Source organism: Pleurodeles waltl, chromosome 1_1, assembly GCF_031143425.1.
Source record: "Pleurodeles waltl isolate 20211129_DDA chromosome 1_1, aPleWal1.hap1.20221129, whole genome shotgun sequence".
NCBI lineage: Eukaryota > Metazoa > Chordata > Amphibia > Caudata > Salamandridae > Pleurodeles > Pleurodeles waltl.
Window position 1 is genome coordinate 384353762 of NC_090436.1, and position 17054 is coordinate 384370815.

The 17054-nt window shown below is 45.5% G+C and overlaps 1 protein-coding gene across 1 annotated transcript in view; it reads right to left on the reverse strand.

Moving 5' to 3' along the window:
• Positions 1–17054, reverse strand: part of TENT2 (terminal nucleotidyltransferase 2) — a 568493-nt gene that overhangs the window by 330790 nt on the left and 220649 nt on the right. The window contains exon 7 of the mRNA XM_069223224.1: positions 5740–5806. Within this exon, the coding sequence (XP_069079325.1) occupies positions 5740–5806 (67 nt within the window). The remainder of the gene's footprint in view (positions 1–5739; positions 5807–17054) is intronic.

Sequence of the window (17054 nt, forward strand, 5' to 3'; positions counted from 1 at the left end):
TAAAAATACCACATAGGTCAGTCAGTGATCTTCACACTAGAACAAACCACACCAGTGTTGGACAAATGCGCTTTTGGGTGGCCAAACCATATACTAAAAAAATTGAATGTAGAAATCACTCTTAACCCAAACTACCACACAAGGACCTTTAGGACTGGGAAAGCACGGGAACACCCAAGGTAAGTAAGTAGGATTCCCCAGGCGCCGTGTGCAGAGGTGAAACCCTGGGTTAGGTGTCCATAAGATAACGTGGGGAAGTTGGTGCTTTTAGGACCCTTCTCAGAGGACCCTGAGGATGCCCGTTGGGACAAGGGCGGTTCGGTATTGCCTTCACCTTTGGATACCCAGAACAGTTGAATACCTACACCAGGGAGCCCACGTGCATAGGGGTGAAGTTGTGTCGGAACCTCCAGTTGAAGTCAATGGGGACCTCGGTTGTCCAGCTGCTGTCGTAACCCATGGATCAGGTCGGTGGAACCCAGGAGTGGATTCCGGACAAAGAGGACCTAAGGAGAGAGGGGACACCCGAAGGTGCCCAGGCGATGCAGGTTAGCAATGCCCACACTTCTGAAGATACTTTCCTGTTTGACAGAGGGTGAAGAAATGCAGCTGTGGATGCAGAAGGACCCTTAGAGACGTCTATGAGCTGTCCCACGTTAGTCATCAAATTGCAGAGGGGTCAGTGGTCAGCAGGACCACCAACAAGCCTTGGTAAATGCAGGGAAGCATTGCAGGAGATTTTTGGGGACCAGCAAGGTCCAGGTGACCCAACCTTTGCAGCCAAGCAGCAAGATTGCAAGATTTTGGGGGAAAAAGCCAGGCAGCTCCAGCGAGGTATCACAGGCTTCCAAGCTGCAGAGAAGACTGGTCAGACCTCTGGAGGGCCACAGAACCACTACCTGTGTTGGAGATCCTTGAAGAATCCAGGGACCACCAGAATTACCAACTGGTCGTCGTCGTTGAGGTGCCTGAGGATGCATGGGAGTGACTCCTTCACTCCAACAGAGATTCTTCTTGCTTCCTTTGTGCTAACAGAGCCCTTGTGACTTTGGAGGATGCATGGCCACAGGGGTTGCAGAGTCCTTGCAATGCACTGAGATGAAGTCGCAGTAGGAGCCCTACTACTAAGTGGAGCTTTGCCTTGGGTCCCGGTGAAGACCAGCAGCGGTTCTAGTGTTCAGGTTGCAGAAGAGTCTTTCAGACATCTTCAGGAGTGCTTCAGACAAATCTACACACAAAGTGTGCCCCACCCTCAGGGGAGCCCTTAAGTAACCTAGAGAAGGGGTTGGACTGAGCCACCTATCGGGGGGTTAGGGATGCCACCTAGTTGGACTGACCAGCCAGGGCCTCCCAGAAGGTCTCTGCTCATCTTATTTCAAAAATGGCAGAATCAAGTGGCTCTGTGCACTTCCCTAGGGGACGGGGGGTGGTCACTAACCTGTCCTTTGTGTGGTTTAGCGCCAGAGCGGGAACCCAGGGGTTCCTGCACTGGTGCAAACTGGTTTATGCAAGGAGGGCACAGAATGCTGCCTTCAAAGCAGTCTGGTGGCACGCAGAGGTACCTCCTATCCTGCCCAGAAACAACTATTTCCAAAGCTAAAGATGGTCACACCTCTATACTACAGGAAATCCTTTGTCCTGCCTTCACTGCCTGAGTTATGTGCCTTTTGGTGCCACGTAGCATGGCGACAAATTATGGCAGCAATCTCATGATATAGGAGCTCTGATAAGTCTCTCCAATTATGGCAGAATTCATACTATAGAAATGTTTGTATTCTAGCAATTTCCTTAGTTAGCCACCTTTACTTTTACACTGATCTATATACTGGGGGTGGAGGTAGCACTGAGCAATAGTTCTAGGGTTGGAATGTGCTTTTGAGTCTGTGCAAACCTACTAACTTGCATGCTTTGAGGGTTTTAACCAGGTCTTCTCACTGGTGGCCTGTCACAAAGTGGGTCCAATTCAAGGCACCTACTGGGGCCTTCAAAGCTCTCAATCATAAGGGCCCATTATATTTAAGCAAAAGAATCAAGGCCTACTGTCACTATAGCGCTCTGAGATCTAAAAGTCAAAAACTTCTTCACATTCTCCCCCAGTGTGTAAAGCAAGAAGGGTTAAAAGATCCTTTGGGTATCTTTCAGCCAGGCTCTGGAATGCCTTTCTGTTTTTCCTTTGATAGCTTTTCAGAATCCAGTCTTATGAAAAAGTTGAAAACATTTATTTTTAACTGTGCCCTATAATTTCTTATATGCTACAGCCTTCTGCTGCTGGCGCCAGGACTGACTTAACGGAGGGCTCCTCATTCAGAATGGAGGTATCAAAGAGATTACCAAATCCGTCACCATTGCCAGGCCAGGAAGGCAGAGCAGCACTGGACTGGGTCAGACCAACAGGTGATGCAGGAGACTCCCATATGAGCCGGTAACTGGCTGGGCTGAGTGGTGGATCTCAAGGGCTTCCAAAGATGGGATTGGCATCTCCTGGCTGGATGACGTTTGGAGGGGGACTACATGAAAATTTTCCAGACCCTCCATACCGAATTTTCCCTCCACAGCTACAGCATGCATTTTCTGGCCCCCGGGAGTGCTAGAGAACCTCAGACTTCAATCCTTTGGAAGCTTGGACATTTACGGGCCCAATGACCAGGGGTGGTATCTCTTAAGCTTATAAAGCTTTGGCCACTCACCATGCACACTGGCAAGGAAGAGATGGTGGGGTGAGTGGGCCAGTTAGAAAAAGGTGGAGTGGTGGGAGGTGTGCTTGCCACTGCTTACCCTGGCCATCTCAGCCCAATTACCCACGGTCTAACTGAATTGTCTATATTGTACTTAGTTCACCCCCCAGAGCCTGCGGAAAATTCACAGAATATCAGACCCCGTATGCATGAAATGCCTAAGGAAGGTTTGGAATTTTTACCAAATGGTCTGGATGTGTCCCATCATTCAGCAATCCTGACAGTACAAATTTACGACCCTGTCAGAAGTCGTGGGTATGACTCAGGAAGCCTCCCCCAAATTTGCACTGCTTGGCCTCGTGGATGAGCTGGGTGAGCCAAGAAGAGACTGGACTCTGGTGGGCTTGGGCACGTTATTAGCTAAGAGAGACATAGCTAAATACTGGAAGTCAGAAGAGGCTCCACCACTGAGGAAATGAAGGTTAGACACAATCATTCTACAAAATTGGAGTAACATTTATATTGCCTGTGGATGCCAAATGAAGCATTAGAAGATATGAGGGAAACGCAGGCATACTACGGACTGTGTACTTCAACTATACACATCTAAGGGGTTGGGATGGATTGGGACAGGGAAGTACAGCTGCAAATTCTGAGGTCCCCTCCGTTGGGCGACATTATTTGATATTGCTCAGTGCATTATAAAACAAATAAAGTGTTATTTACAAACAGCTGCTTTTCATCAGTTAGCCACATTAGTCCTTTGTTCAAGGGATCCAGCTGGCGGGTAGGCATTTTTAGTGGAGTGCTATTCTGTGAAGTAAACTCAGAAGGCTTTTAGTATTTGCAAATTTTCTTGATGGTGGTTTTCTATGGTACCCAGTGTCTCACTCACTGTCCAATGCTGCTAAATTAACATGTTCAGAGACCTGTCTGTCCTCTCTCCCTCCCCGTAAGCCTGGATTTGGGCATATTTTGTCTCTGAGCAGTCTTTCTCTATTACTTGGAAGGAAGTAATGCAAGATTTTCTCTCTAATTACATTTCAAGCTGGGGCACTAGCTGTTTAAAGTAATGTATTTTCCAAGCTGCTAATGTTCTATGTTTTTTTAGGTGCATGCAAACTGTTTTAGATACCCTCAGTCCCTCAGATCATTGCTTTAAAAGCTTCCCACAGCATCCCAAACCTCTCCACTGAGTCCAGGTTGCATTCAAAATACTCTGATTTCTTTCTCAGCTCTTTGATGAATACCCTGTCAAGCTTTCTACATGCAGTCGCCATTGCGTATTGAGGGGGTGAATGCAAGCAACACAAGTCTCAGCAGCACAGGAGAATGATCAGTGCGTGCGACAATAAAGTGCTCAACATCCTGCACCCATGGTTTCATGTCTAGGGTAGTCAACCAGTGATCCGGACATAACCACATGTTGTCTACTGCTCAGTAGAAAGTTCTGTCCTTGGTCATCAGGTATTTATGTCTCTAGGGATCAAGCAGCCTATGCTCAATCATGATGTCACAAATATGGGACGCAGGCTCTGTTCTACCTCCTGACATGGTCCAAGATCTGTTTAGACAGTGTGCAGTTAAAATCTCCCTTCCATATCAGTCACGAGTACAGTCCCCACAGCATTGTAAAGAATGTCAGGTCATCAATGTTCGGACTATAGCAATTTGCTATAGTGATGTGTGCTATTTTATCTGCCAAATATGTGTGTGTACCTGTCATGTGGGTCAGTCTTTGTGCCTAGTACCTATAGTGGTTGCAACTCCCGTACCATAGGATGAGTAAGAAGCAGCAAATCTGTGCGGAACCCACTGCAAAGTTAGCTTCTGATCTGGGGGGGGGGGGGGGGGAATATGTGTCTCTTGCAATAGAGCAGTGGTTCCCAACCTGTGGTCCGGGGACGCCTGGGGGTCTGCGAAGCTTCCTCAGGGGGTCCGTGATTGCTTAGAAAATGTAATAATATTAACAGATTAGGTCCCCAGCTTTCTGTAATGACTCATTATGAGGGGGGGGGGGTGGGGGGGGCTGAGCGCCAGTACTGATAAAATGGGGGTCCACACAAGTCAAAAGGTTAGGAACCACTGCAATAAGGCATATATTTATTCAGTGCCAACCCAGGTAGCCTAGTACCTGCAATATTTTCTGAAGACTGTTGAGGCCTCAGACATTCCATGTCGGGCAGTTTAGTGAACTGGTTGCATGACTACTGTAAGTGTTTAAGGATATAGTTCTGTCCTGCATTTTATGGTATCTGCACGTGAAGTATGTGTCTCCTGGTGTTTTAATCTGATGTGACTCTCGAGTTTCATATATAGTATAATATATTCATCAAGCATCCCCGTAACACACAATTCAATCTTTTCAAGAAAGAGGCAAACTTCAGTTTATCTCATGAATGACTTCATAACTATCCACCAAAAATAAATTGTTGACATACCACAAACAAAAAAATAAACCTCTAAAAGGTGAAACTAGTGCTTAAGCGGTACCAAGAAGGGAACCCTTCTTAGCTGCTTATGAGAGAATTCTTTAGAACAATAAAACATATGACCTTTTACTGTAGCTTCACAATATGTGGAAATTTAAGGGTGAATAAACAATGCTGAAAAATCCAGAAGATTTTCTTTTCTAGCATAAGTAGTAAAACAGTTTCATTAGAACGGAACATCAGACTCATCAACATTACCCCTCTCCACCCATCAATAGGACAACTTTTTTCAACACGTTGCTATTATATAAGCTTAAACAATCTTTAAGATTACTTGACCATAAGTGCATTTGTTTGATACACTTTTGAATTACTAATTATGTTACTTGCTTCAAAAGCTAAAATGTGAAAAAAAAAAAAAACACACAAGAGAGGTTAGTTTGCCTACAAAGTCAGTGTGGCATCATGGACTATATTATTATGACAGACATCTGAGATGACAATGTGATGCCAAGAGGGGCTTTTACGTTCTTATATGAGCCTACCAGCCATTAAGAAACTTAAACATACACAAAAGTTTCAAAAAATTAAGTGTTGTGTAAAACACATGAAGAACACGTGAAAATACTGACCTGACCTTATCCCTGAACTTCACTATTGGCACTTTGGCTCTAATCAGCTGAGGTTTCTCGATGTAAGCTGTTAAAGCAAAAATGTTAAAAGAAATATGATGTCAACTGGCAAACATTAATTTCTATTTTTTAAATGGAACCAAATAAGCTTATATTTAGTAAAATAACTATGTTCACATGTCTCTGCAGCATTTGTTACATAATGCTTTTACATTCAAATCGATTGAACTCTTACATTCACTCTTTTTCTGAAAAGTAGAAGATAAATACGCCTATGTGCTACAAAGTACAAGTTAGTATTGCAACTCCTCTGTTCCTAGACTCAGTTTTGCCCTTCAAATTGTTCTTCACCTAACATCACTGCCTCATCAAAGCAAAGGAGCAATTTTATCCAGTACAAATGAAATTGCTGTATGTCCTTGGATACACACAAACTCACCAGGCTCTAGCTTTCTTACAGGTCATCTATTTTCTTTTGAGAATAATGTACAACACATAGAGAGAAAGATAAATAATTATATGGCCTGTTCTCAAGGTACTGGGTTAGAGAGCAGCTTCCCAGGAAGTACCCTGAGTAGTTGTATCAGTGCTATGTGTGGGTCATAATGAACAAGTTACTTACCTTCGGTAACGCCTTATATGGCAGAAACATATTCTAGTAGCAGATTCCATACCTTAGAATTTCCTCCAGGCATCAATGTGGATCTAGAGGTTTTTCTTGAGCAGTACCCCTAGCCACCGTTAGGCAGTGACCGTCTGCTGTGTCCATCGTCGTCATCATGTGTGATGAATATCACATTGCAGGACCTATACAGTTGCTACCCTGGTGTGCTGACGTCAGTTTCTTTTCATGTCTTTCCAAGAAAGAAGCACGGACTCATGAAGAATTCTGACCATTGGTGCGTCAGAATTAGGGCTCTGAAAGGGAAGTCAATGTTGCTAGAAATAACCTCGCAGAGCAGGAGGATGGGTGGGTTGGTAAGGAATCTGCAACTAGAATATGTCACCACCAGATAAGGCATTACCGAAGGTAAGTAACTTGTTCATCTGATGGAGATTTCTAGTTGCAGATTACTTACCTTAGAATAGATACCCAAGCAGTACCATCTCCAGAGGTGGGTCTGCGAACCAACGTCATACAAGGATGTCCTTCAGGACTGAACTGGCAAAATATCCCATACCTGCGGACATGATTGGTGAATGTGTGCAGTGATGTCCACGTTGCTACCTCACACGTCCAATACTGGAACTCTACGTGGATAACAGTGGTTTGTCTGGTAGAATGAGCACGCAAACCCTCCGGGGGTTGGTTCTTAGCCAATGCACAGCACATTTTAATGCAGAGAACAATCCACCTGGAGATGGTTCTCTTCTGCACTGCCCGACCTTTCTTCTCACCCACATAACAAAGAGATGATCATCCACCCAGAACTCTTTGGTACGATCAAGGCAGAATGCCAATGATCTTCTTGGGTCCAATGCTCTTCTTAGGTCCCAGCGGTGGACTATCTCCTCTTCCTTAGAAGGATGTATGGGTGCGTAGAATGTAGGCAAGGCAATGGATTGGCCTACATAAAAGGGCGTGACCACTTTTGGTAAAAAAGGAAGCTCTAGTGCGATACCCCACCTTGTCAGGATAGATGGAAAGATATGGGGGCTTTAATGATGGGGCCTGTAGCTCACTTACACTGCAGGCAGAAGTGATAGCCACAAGGAAGGCTGTTTTAAAATTCAGAAGCTGGATTGGACAGTTATGAAGTAGCTCAAAAGCAGCACATTTTAGAAAAGAACGAACCAGATTCAAATCCCACTGGGGCATTATTAATGGTGAAGGAGGAAACATATGGGTAAGACCCTTCAAGAATCTAATAACAATAGGAGATTTAAACAAGGAGGGTTGGTTGGATAATCACAGAAAAGCACAGACAGCATACACAATCTTTAGGGTGTCCAAAGCAGAGCCCTGTTGGGCCAATAAAACTATTAACAAGAGGACCTCAGATAGAGGGGCAGAAAGGGGGTCAACAGACTTATCTGTGCACCATACCACAAATTTGCTCATAGAAAGGCGTATACCGTTTTGGTTGAGGGACGCCTGGCTGCCAAGATAATGTTACAGACTTGGGCGGAAGATCAAAAGCTGTCAACTGCACGCAAAAAGGCAGAGACTGGACCGGTTTGGGTGCAGATCCCTCCCCTGCTGCTGCGACAGAAGATCCTCCCGAAGGGGCGATCTGAACGGAGGATCGATGGCAATGCTCAACAGCTCGGGATACCAGACTTTTCATGCTCAGTCCGGAGCTACGAAGATCACTTGGGCCCGGTCGTTCTGGATCTTTTTGAGAACTCTGGGCTTAGTTGTTTGGGCAGAAAGGCATACAGGAGGCCTGAGTTCCAATCATCATGAAAAGCATCTCCAAGCAAGTGCCGCCTTGGAAACTCCAACACGCTAAACAGCTGGCCCTGCGAGTTCTCTGTGGAGGCAAACAGATCTAACTAAGGCTCTCCCCACTGTTGAAAGAGACCTTCTGTCACCTCTGGATAGAGATGTCATTCGTGATCAACTGGGCATTGTCAGCTGAATTAGTCAGATCTGCCATTCAGAGAGCCCACCAGGTGTTGAACCACCAGGGAAATGCACTGATGTTCCTGCCATGTCCAGAGGCGCAGAGACTTCTGATAAAGGGCCCACGACCCCACCCTGCCCTGCCCTGCTTGTTGCAGTACCACATGATGGTGGTGTTATCTGTGAAAATATGCACTACTTTCCCTTTGAAAGATGGAATGAATGCTTTCAAGGTCAACTCTAGCATAGCCTGATCACCCTGAACTCCAAACGATTGATGTGGAGCCCAGACATTTCTAACTTCCACCTCTACCAGATGGCCGCCCCATTCCAGGAGTAACGGATCTGTCACTACTGTCAGATCTGGCTGGAGACGGGAGAGGGATCTGTCTGTGACCAAACTGCAGTTCAAGAGTCACCACTGCAGATCTTTCAAAGTTTCTCCCAAAATCAACCATGTCAGAGAGATTCCTGCTCCTACTGGAACTTCAGGTCCCACTGCAGAGTCTGCATTTGTCGTTTGGCATGTGTCACCAGCAGGATGCAGGAGGCCATGAGGCCCAGCTGCCTCAGTCATTCTCAATGAAATCCAGGGCAGAGGCTGAAACATCAGTATCATAGCCTGAATATCCTGTTCTGTACAAAATGCAGTCTCCAGCCTAGTTTAGTGGATTTATAGAGAGCATGGCTACCTGAAGGCCTCCCAGCACTAAAGCGGAAACAAAACAGACTGCGAGGATATAGAATTAAGCTCTGAACAACAAGGTTTTCAAGTTTCTATGAAAGGAGAGTTCATGAATGGTTTCATGAAGCCCAAGAGGAAGGGAGGAAGTTCCAAAGTTTGGCTGCTTTATAAGCCATGGATCTACCACACAGCGTGCTCTCAACCAGAGAGATCTTCATCAGAGAGGCCGTTGAGGGTCTGAGGGGCCTATGAGGGGTATAGTAAGAAGCGAAAGGCCTCAAAAGAGTAGGGCCCCTGTTATGCAGACCTCTGTGCATAATGCAAAGGGTTTTAAAGTGTATACGTTGTTCAACTGGAAGCCAATTGAGGGAAGCTATAGAAGGTTTGGCCGATTGATGTCTAGGAAGATTCAGGAGGAGGCATGCAGCAGCATTCTGTACAACCTGAAGTCTCTTTACCACAACTGAACTGAAGTAAAGAGCATTACCACAGTCCAAGTGTGAAATTATGAGAGCATGCACAATGAGCTTTTTGGCAAAAAATGGAAGAACATTGATTTTTTTTTTTTAAAGCCTTAGTAGTCTGAAACAGGTAGCAGCCAGCTTTTTCGATCGGTAATTCATGGTAAGGCGGGAGTCCAACCAGACTCCTAGACTTTCTAGTTTCTTTCTGAGAAGGTAAGCGTTCCAGCCCTTCAAGGACTGGAGACGGGGTCCTATGAAGGAGAAAGTTCCCTCATAACATCATCTCAATTTTGTCTACATTTATTTTAAGTTTAAAGCCAGCCCTCCATCTGGCTACTGCTTGAAGACAGGGGGTTAGTAGAGATTAATCGTTCGTGTTTGTGGAGAATGAGAATACCAGCTGAACGTCGTTGGCGTCGGAAACCAGTGACAGACCGTAAGGTTCTACATCTCAGCCAAAGGATATATTGGATAGATAGGAAAAGTTTGATTGCGAACTTGGAAGGTCCGTTCCTCCACGGAAGAAGATAGCCATTTCAAAGCACTGCCATAAAAATTATTTGTATCAAAATGACATGGTCTACGGTATCAAATGCCGTCCTAAGATCCAACAGAATGACGGCAGCAGAACCTCCCTTGGTCAAGACGTCATCTTAAGTCTTCTACAACTGTATGTAGGGCAGAGTCGGTACAATGTTGGGGCCTAAAGTCCATTTGAATGGGATGTAGGATCTCATGATCCTCAACAAAGCCTGAAAGATGTCTATTGACATGTTTTTCAATCAATTTGGACGCAGCAAGAAGCAAAGAGATCGGCCTTCAGTTGTTGAAGAGAGCAGCTTAAGATTAGGTTTTTTAGCAGCGGCTTGACTATAGCATGCTTCCAATGAGTCGGGATCTGACCTGTTATGAGAGATAAATTAAGTAGGTTGGTCAGGACGGGGACGATAATAGCGGATCCCAGGGCCAGAATATAAGGAGGTGCTGGGTCCTAAGGGGACCCAGATGTTATGAAATGAAGAACAATGATTACCAAATCTACTGTGATTAGAGGGAAGGCAGACAGAGAAACCGTAGAATGTTGAGCCATAACCTGACAGGCATGATCAATTTCTTGAGCAGGCTTGTCAGGGAAGACCAAATAAATATCTAAATATTTTCTTTTGAAAGAAAAGAGCAAGATTGTTACTATGTTCCATACAGGCCTCCATGAGGTGAATATGAGAGGCTGGCGGAACAATCTCTTTAAAAATTTGAAAGATTTCTTTAGGAGAATTAGAGGACTGTTCTATTTTTGATGCGAATAAGTAGCCGGAGTGGATCCTATCTCTGCATGGAAATTTCTGATCACTTTCCTGTAATCGGATTTTAAGATAATAGTCTACGTTTTTCTCCTCCTTCTTTCCAAGCGTTTGCACTCCTTTTTTAACTGCTGCAGATAAAGGGTGAACCAAGGTGATTTTTTGTATTACGTAATCCTCTAGTAGTGGTCTATACCGGTAGTACAGTATCAAGTGAGTTAGAGATCCACTCATTGAATCTGTCTGATAATAAGATAGTTTGATCCGAGGGGGCAGGTTTGGAATTTTCCTGTGTGGTAGTCCATTCTATGAAAATTGGCTTGGGCCAGCAGCGGCCTGCTCGCCTGTTCAGAGACGGAAGGATAGGAGCAGAAGGAATGAGAAGCTTCAGAGTAATTAGAAAATGGTCAGAGCATAAAAGCGGGAGCAGAGTCTGAACTGATAAGTCTGTGACATTGCTAAATACAAGATCAATAGTATGCTCCTGGATATGCTTAAGGCTGCTGACCAGCTGTATAAGGCCCAATTCCGCAAGATCCAAGAAAAGGCTTTTGGCGGCTGCATTGCTCACATCAGCCACTGAAATCCCCAAGGAGAAAAAAATTAGGTTTGCTACAAGCTAGATCAGAGACCAGATTGGGGAGGGCTTGGATGAAATGGTCATAGAGACCAGGGGGTCGGGAGATTAAAATTCCAGAAAGCGTGAAAGTAGGGCTCAACACTAAAGAAAAAAAACATACTTTCACAACCAAGTATAGACAGGGGCCGGAAAGAACATTTAACAGTGTCCTTATAAATAATGGCGACTCCCACCACCCCTGGCGTGTGCCCTATCTAACCTGTTTATCAGGTAGCCATGAGGAAGTGCCAAAACAATGTCCGGGGAAGACTCCTCATGAAGCCAAGCTTCTGTTAAAAATAAAGACTCTTGAGCTAAGTTGCTCCAAAGACACTGAATATCGAGTGTATGTGCAGGAAGGGACCGGCTATTAGCTAGAAGCAGCTTGTGATTCCCTTCAGCCAAACTAGCTTCAAGCCAGGGAGACATCTGTTGCAGGACCATAGCAGGGAATAGGGTCAAAGGAGGGGCGACAAACTTCAGGAGTGGTATTTCTAATGGCATTCAGTTGGGTAGAAGTATATGTTACCTTTTCTAGATATTGAGCGGCAGCATCCCTAGCCCCTGGTCCCGGCGAAGGCTGGCTTGCCTTAGGTGCGCCAGCTGCATCGTGACCCTTATAGGGGGTCAGGGAGGCCGCAGACAGAGCAGCTAGACCGGAGCACAAAATGGTGGCTCAAAAAGGGCACCAAACCCAAGAAGAAAAATGGCACCCATTATGGGCAAAGTAAGGTGCTCATGCAGAAAGGTTCCCTGTCCCCAGAAAATAGAAACAAATCGATACTTAGCGAGAGACGAATAGTGAAGAAAAAAGTAAAATTGGAGGAAATCACAGCTGAACAAGCAGCTAAAACCAACTGATAACAATGAACACGAGCATCAGAGGTAAAATAGGGAAGGAAAAATATGAAAGATACAAAAATGTCAGGATTAGCACAATTATGAACAATAAGAACCAAACTACAGCCAAAGTTAAAAATTACCGGCAGTCAGACGTTGCCACCTATCCACCCGAGCGGCAAGGCTGCCAAAAGTGTTTGGTAAACGGTCACCTAGGGTGACATAATACATGCTGCACCCTTGGGGACCCTCCCTGACCACAGGAACCTTGGTACCTTTTACAAGAGACTTAGCTGTGTGCCATAGGTGTGCCAATTGTGGAAGTAATGGTACAGTTTTGAGAAAGAACACAGGTGCTTGGGGCCTGGTTAGCAGGATCCTAGCACACAATCACTGAATATAGCATCAGAAGAAAGAAAGAGAGAAAGAAAGAAAGAAAGAAAGAGAAAGAAAGAAAGAAAGAGAACCAAAGAAAGAACCAAAGAACGAAAGACGAACCAAAGAACAAAAGAAAGAAAATGTGTGTGTGTGTGTGTTTGGGGGGGGGGTGGGGACGGAGAGATGTCGGCGTGAACCATACCAAAAGGGGCACTTTCCTACACAAACCCCCTCCCAAACAGAAGAGGACGACACTAACCTTGCCCAAGACAGTCTTCATTGTTTAAGGGGAAGAACCCGGAAAAGACCATCTGCATTGGCATGGACAGTCCCAGGTCTGTGTTCCACTGTAAAGTCCCTTCCCTGTAGGGAGATGGACCACCTCAAACGTTTAGGGTTCTTACCTTTCATCTGCATAAGATATGAGAGTTCTGTGGTCAGTTTAACAATGAAGTGAATACCTCTTCAGACACGAAACCACAGCAAAGGCCTCCTTCTCATGACACTCCAATGCTGTTCCCTGGGGAGTAACCTCCTGCTAATAAAATTAACAGGCTGGTCATGGCCATCATCGTTGGTTTGGGAGGACTGCTCCTATCCCATGTTCAGAGCCATCAGTCTGCACAAGGAACTGCTAAGAGTAATCTGGAGCTTTGAGAACTGGTACTAAGCACATTCCCTCCTTCAAGGTGTCAAAGGGCTTTTGACAACTAACTGTCTAGTTAACTTTCTAGGGCTTCTTTTTTTTAAAGGTAGGATTTGTGTGGGTCACAATGAACCCATACCCCTTCACAAACCTCCTGTAATAACCAGTCAAGCCAGGAAATGCCCTGACTTGAGTATCGGTGGTAGGAGCTTCTCAATCCTGAATTTTCTCGATCTTTGGCTGTAAGGGTTGCACTTGGCCTCCACCTACAAGGTGGCCCAAGTATACCACAGTCTCTGCCTTAGCTGGCATTGGGATGCCCTAATAGTGGGGCCTGAAGATTGCAGGGCCTGAAAAACCTTCCCAAGGTGGACCAGATGGTCCTGCCAGGTGGAGCTAAAACAGGAATATCACCTAGATATGCTGTAATAAAGAACTCCAATCCGGCAAACTCTTGATTCACCAACCTTTGGAAGGTGTCAGGGGCATTCTTTAAATGAAAGGGCTTAACAGTGAACTGATAATGCCCAACAGGTGTGGAGAATGCTGTCTTTTCTTTTGCTCCTGGTGCAATACCAATTTGCCCATACCTTGTTAAGTCAAAGGTACCGAGAAACTTTGCTACATCTAATTTGTCTTTCAGCCCTCGGTACTGGGTGAGTATCTGTCTTGAGTTGAGACCTCTGTAGTCTACACAAAACATCATTTCTTTTCATCCTGGGGATGAGACTTGGGGACTAAGACCACTGGGCTAGCCCAGATGCTGTCAGAGGGTTCAAAAACTCCTAAATCCAGCATCTTTTTGATTTCAACTTTGGTGCTCTCCTTAACTTGGTCAGACTGCTGATAGATCTTGGACTTGACAGGCAAGCTGTCTCCAGTATCCACATCACGGGTACACAAGTATGTCAGCACAGGGGTTAAGGAGAAGAGCTCTGCCTACTGCTGCAGAACTTGCTTGCAGTCCGCCTGCTGCTGGGCAGTGAGGGTGTCAGAGTAAAGAAATCAAATCCAAAGCACCCATCTTAGTCAACTGACCCATCTTTTGGACTGTAAGAGAGGGGGTCAGGGAGCAGTTCACTCTCTGCCTCCTGATCCTCATCAGTATGGTTTCATCAGCCCTGTCACAGAAAAGTTGAAGGCGGTTTACATAGATCACCCTTTTGGGTCCCTGCTAGGGCCCAGGTCTACCAAGCAGGTGACCTCACTTTTCTTCTCAAACATATGGTAAGGGCCGCCACTACTGTCCTCAAGTGTCCTTAGTGCCACAGGTTTCAGAACCCCCACCTTCTGCCCTGGTTTAAACTTCACCAGTGCAGCCTTTAGGTCATACCACTGCTTCTGGAGCTGCTGGCAGGTCTCAAGGTTTTTGGATGTTTTCTCCATGTACTCTGCCATCCTGGAATGTAGGCCTAGTACATAGTCCAACACTTCTTGCTTAGATTCGTGGAGAGGTCTCTCACAACTCTTTCACAAGAGCAGGTCATCCCCTAATAGGATGGCCAAACAGATGTTCAAAGGGGAACAACCCTACTCCTTTCTGAGGCACCTCCCTGTAGACGAAAAGCAGGCATGGCAAAAGGACAGTCCATCTACTTTTCAGCTTTTAAGGGAGACCCATGATCATGCCCTTCAAAGTCTTGTTGAACCTTTCAACAAGTCCACTGGTTTGTGGATGGTAGGGTGTGGTGAACTTGTAGGTCACCCCACACTCATTCCACATGTTTCAGGTAAGCTGACATGAAGGTGGCACCCTCTGTCAGAAACCACCTCCTTAGGAAACCCTACTCTGGAAAAGATACCAGTGAGGGCTTTGGCTACTGCCGGGGCTGTACCAGCCCTAGGGGAATTGCTTCATGATACCTGGTAGCATGACCCATTACTACAAGTTTATATTGGTTTGCCGAGGCTGTGGGTGGTACAAGTGGACCCACTATGTCCACATCAAACCTTTCAAAGGGAACCCCAACCACTGGTAGTAGAATTGGGGGCATTTGGGTGGCCACCTGCCTTACCACTGGCTTGGCAGGTGACACAGGACCTGCAGAACTCTCATCTTTTGAGACATGTTGGACCAATAGAAATGGCTGACTAGCCTATCCTATGTTTTGGTTTTACCCAGATGCCCAGCTAAGGGGATGTCACGGGCTAGTGTGAGGATGACCTACCTGAACTGCTGCGCCACTACCATTCGCCTGGTGGCACCAGGTTTGGGGTCTCTGACCTCAGTGTACAAGAGTCCATCCCTCCCAATAGACCCTGTGGGAGCCACTGACATCTCCCTTTTCCTATGCAGCAGCTTGCTGTCGCAGGTCTTCAAGAGTAGGACAGGTTCTCCGTTCTTGGCACAGCTGTTCCCTAGAGGGTACCCCAGGCCCAAGAGCTCAACCTGGTAAGGTTCAAGTTCCATGGGCAAGTTCCCTCTGGGGGTGGTTAAGACTTCTTCCTGGGAAGAGGGGTCCTGAGGTTTTTGCTGTTTAGAAGCTGCTCTCCCAGTCTTATTGCCCTTTCTCATGGAAGGTTGGGCCATTATTTCAAGCTCCAACACTTCTTTTACACCCTGTGCTCAGCTCTGTGCTCAGGGTTTCACACACTCAACATCTCAGGGATTCCCAGCATTGCTTTTGAGTTTCACCTCAGCACATGCTAAGGACTGCAGGCCATTCCCTAGCAGCCATTCAACTGGGATTGCAGAAGAGACACTACCTGTTTCAGGCCAGTAACCCCTCCCAATTCTAAGGTCACCATAACCATGGGATGGACCATAGCTATACTGTCAGCATTGGTAACTGGATATGTTTGTCCAGCCAAGTATTTCCCTGGGGAAACCAGTTTTTCAGTCTCCATGGTGACACTGGCACCTGTATTCTTCGGGGCTTCTACTTTAATCCCATTATATCAAGCAATGCGGTCTGTATTTTTTATGTTAGGGGGCAAACAGCAAGAACTGCAACATCTACCCCACTGTCAGAGACTAAAATAGCTTCAGTGTGAACCCTGATTTGCTCTGGGCATACTGTAGATCCAACTGGAGTCTAGCTACACCACTACTAGCTGGTGCACTATTGGGGGGATAGGCCAAGTCTCCAGTTTAGTGCCCATTCTGTCTACAGTTGAAACACCAGGCCTTTTTGGGATCAAAGTTTTTACCCTTGTACCTATGAATGGGTCAGGGGTTTGGAATTCCTATAGCCAGACACTCCAGACATATTGTTTAGGGTCAAGGACAACATGGTTTCATGTTTATTTTGTTCTTAGGGACAAGTAGGCCCAACTCCCTGCAGCACAAACCCTTGGGCTACCAGTTTACAGTCCCACATAATGGATCAGGGAAGGGCATTGTCTGCAGTTAAAGTAATATTTGTGTCTATATGTTAATGCTGTTCAAGCTTCTATTTATGGTTCATTAATTCAAAGCCTATATTATTAGGGTGAGTGCTATACGGAACTGTAAGCTCGGACTGCACTTCTGAGAGTGGTTCCATTATAAAAATGTGTACAGATGTTTGCAAACTTTAACAATATGAAGCTACATATAATACTCCAAGAATGCTCTCTGATGAGATGTACAAATTTGACGAAACTTGAAAGTAAGTTTGATTCTTTGCTTTCAAAGTAAAGGTTCACAAAAATGCAACTAGGAAAAAATGTTTTGCAGAACTACTGTTAAATTCTAGGTACCATTTCTCTGAAACATCATTTAGCAAAATGTGCTCATGCAAGCTAAAATATTCATAATTGAAAATCTGTGTAATCATTTTTTAACATGATTATGGGAAACATGAAAACAAACGAGCACTGGGAAAGCACACAAGT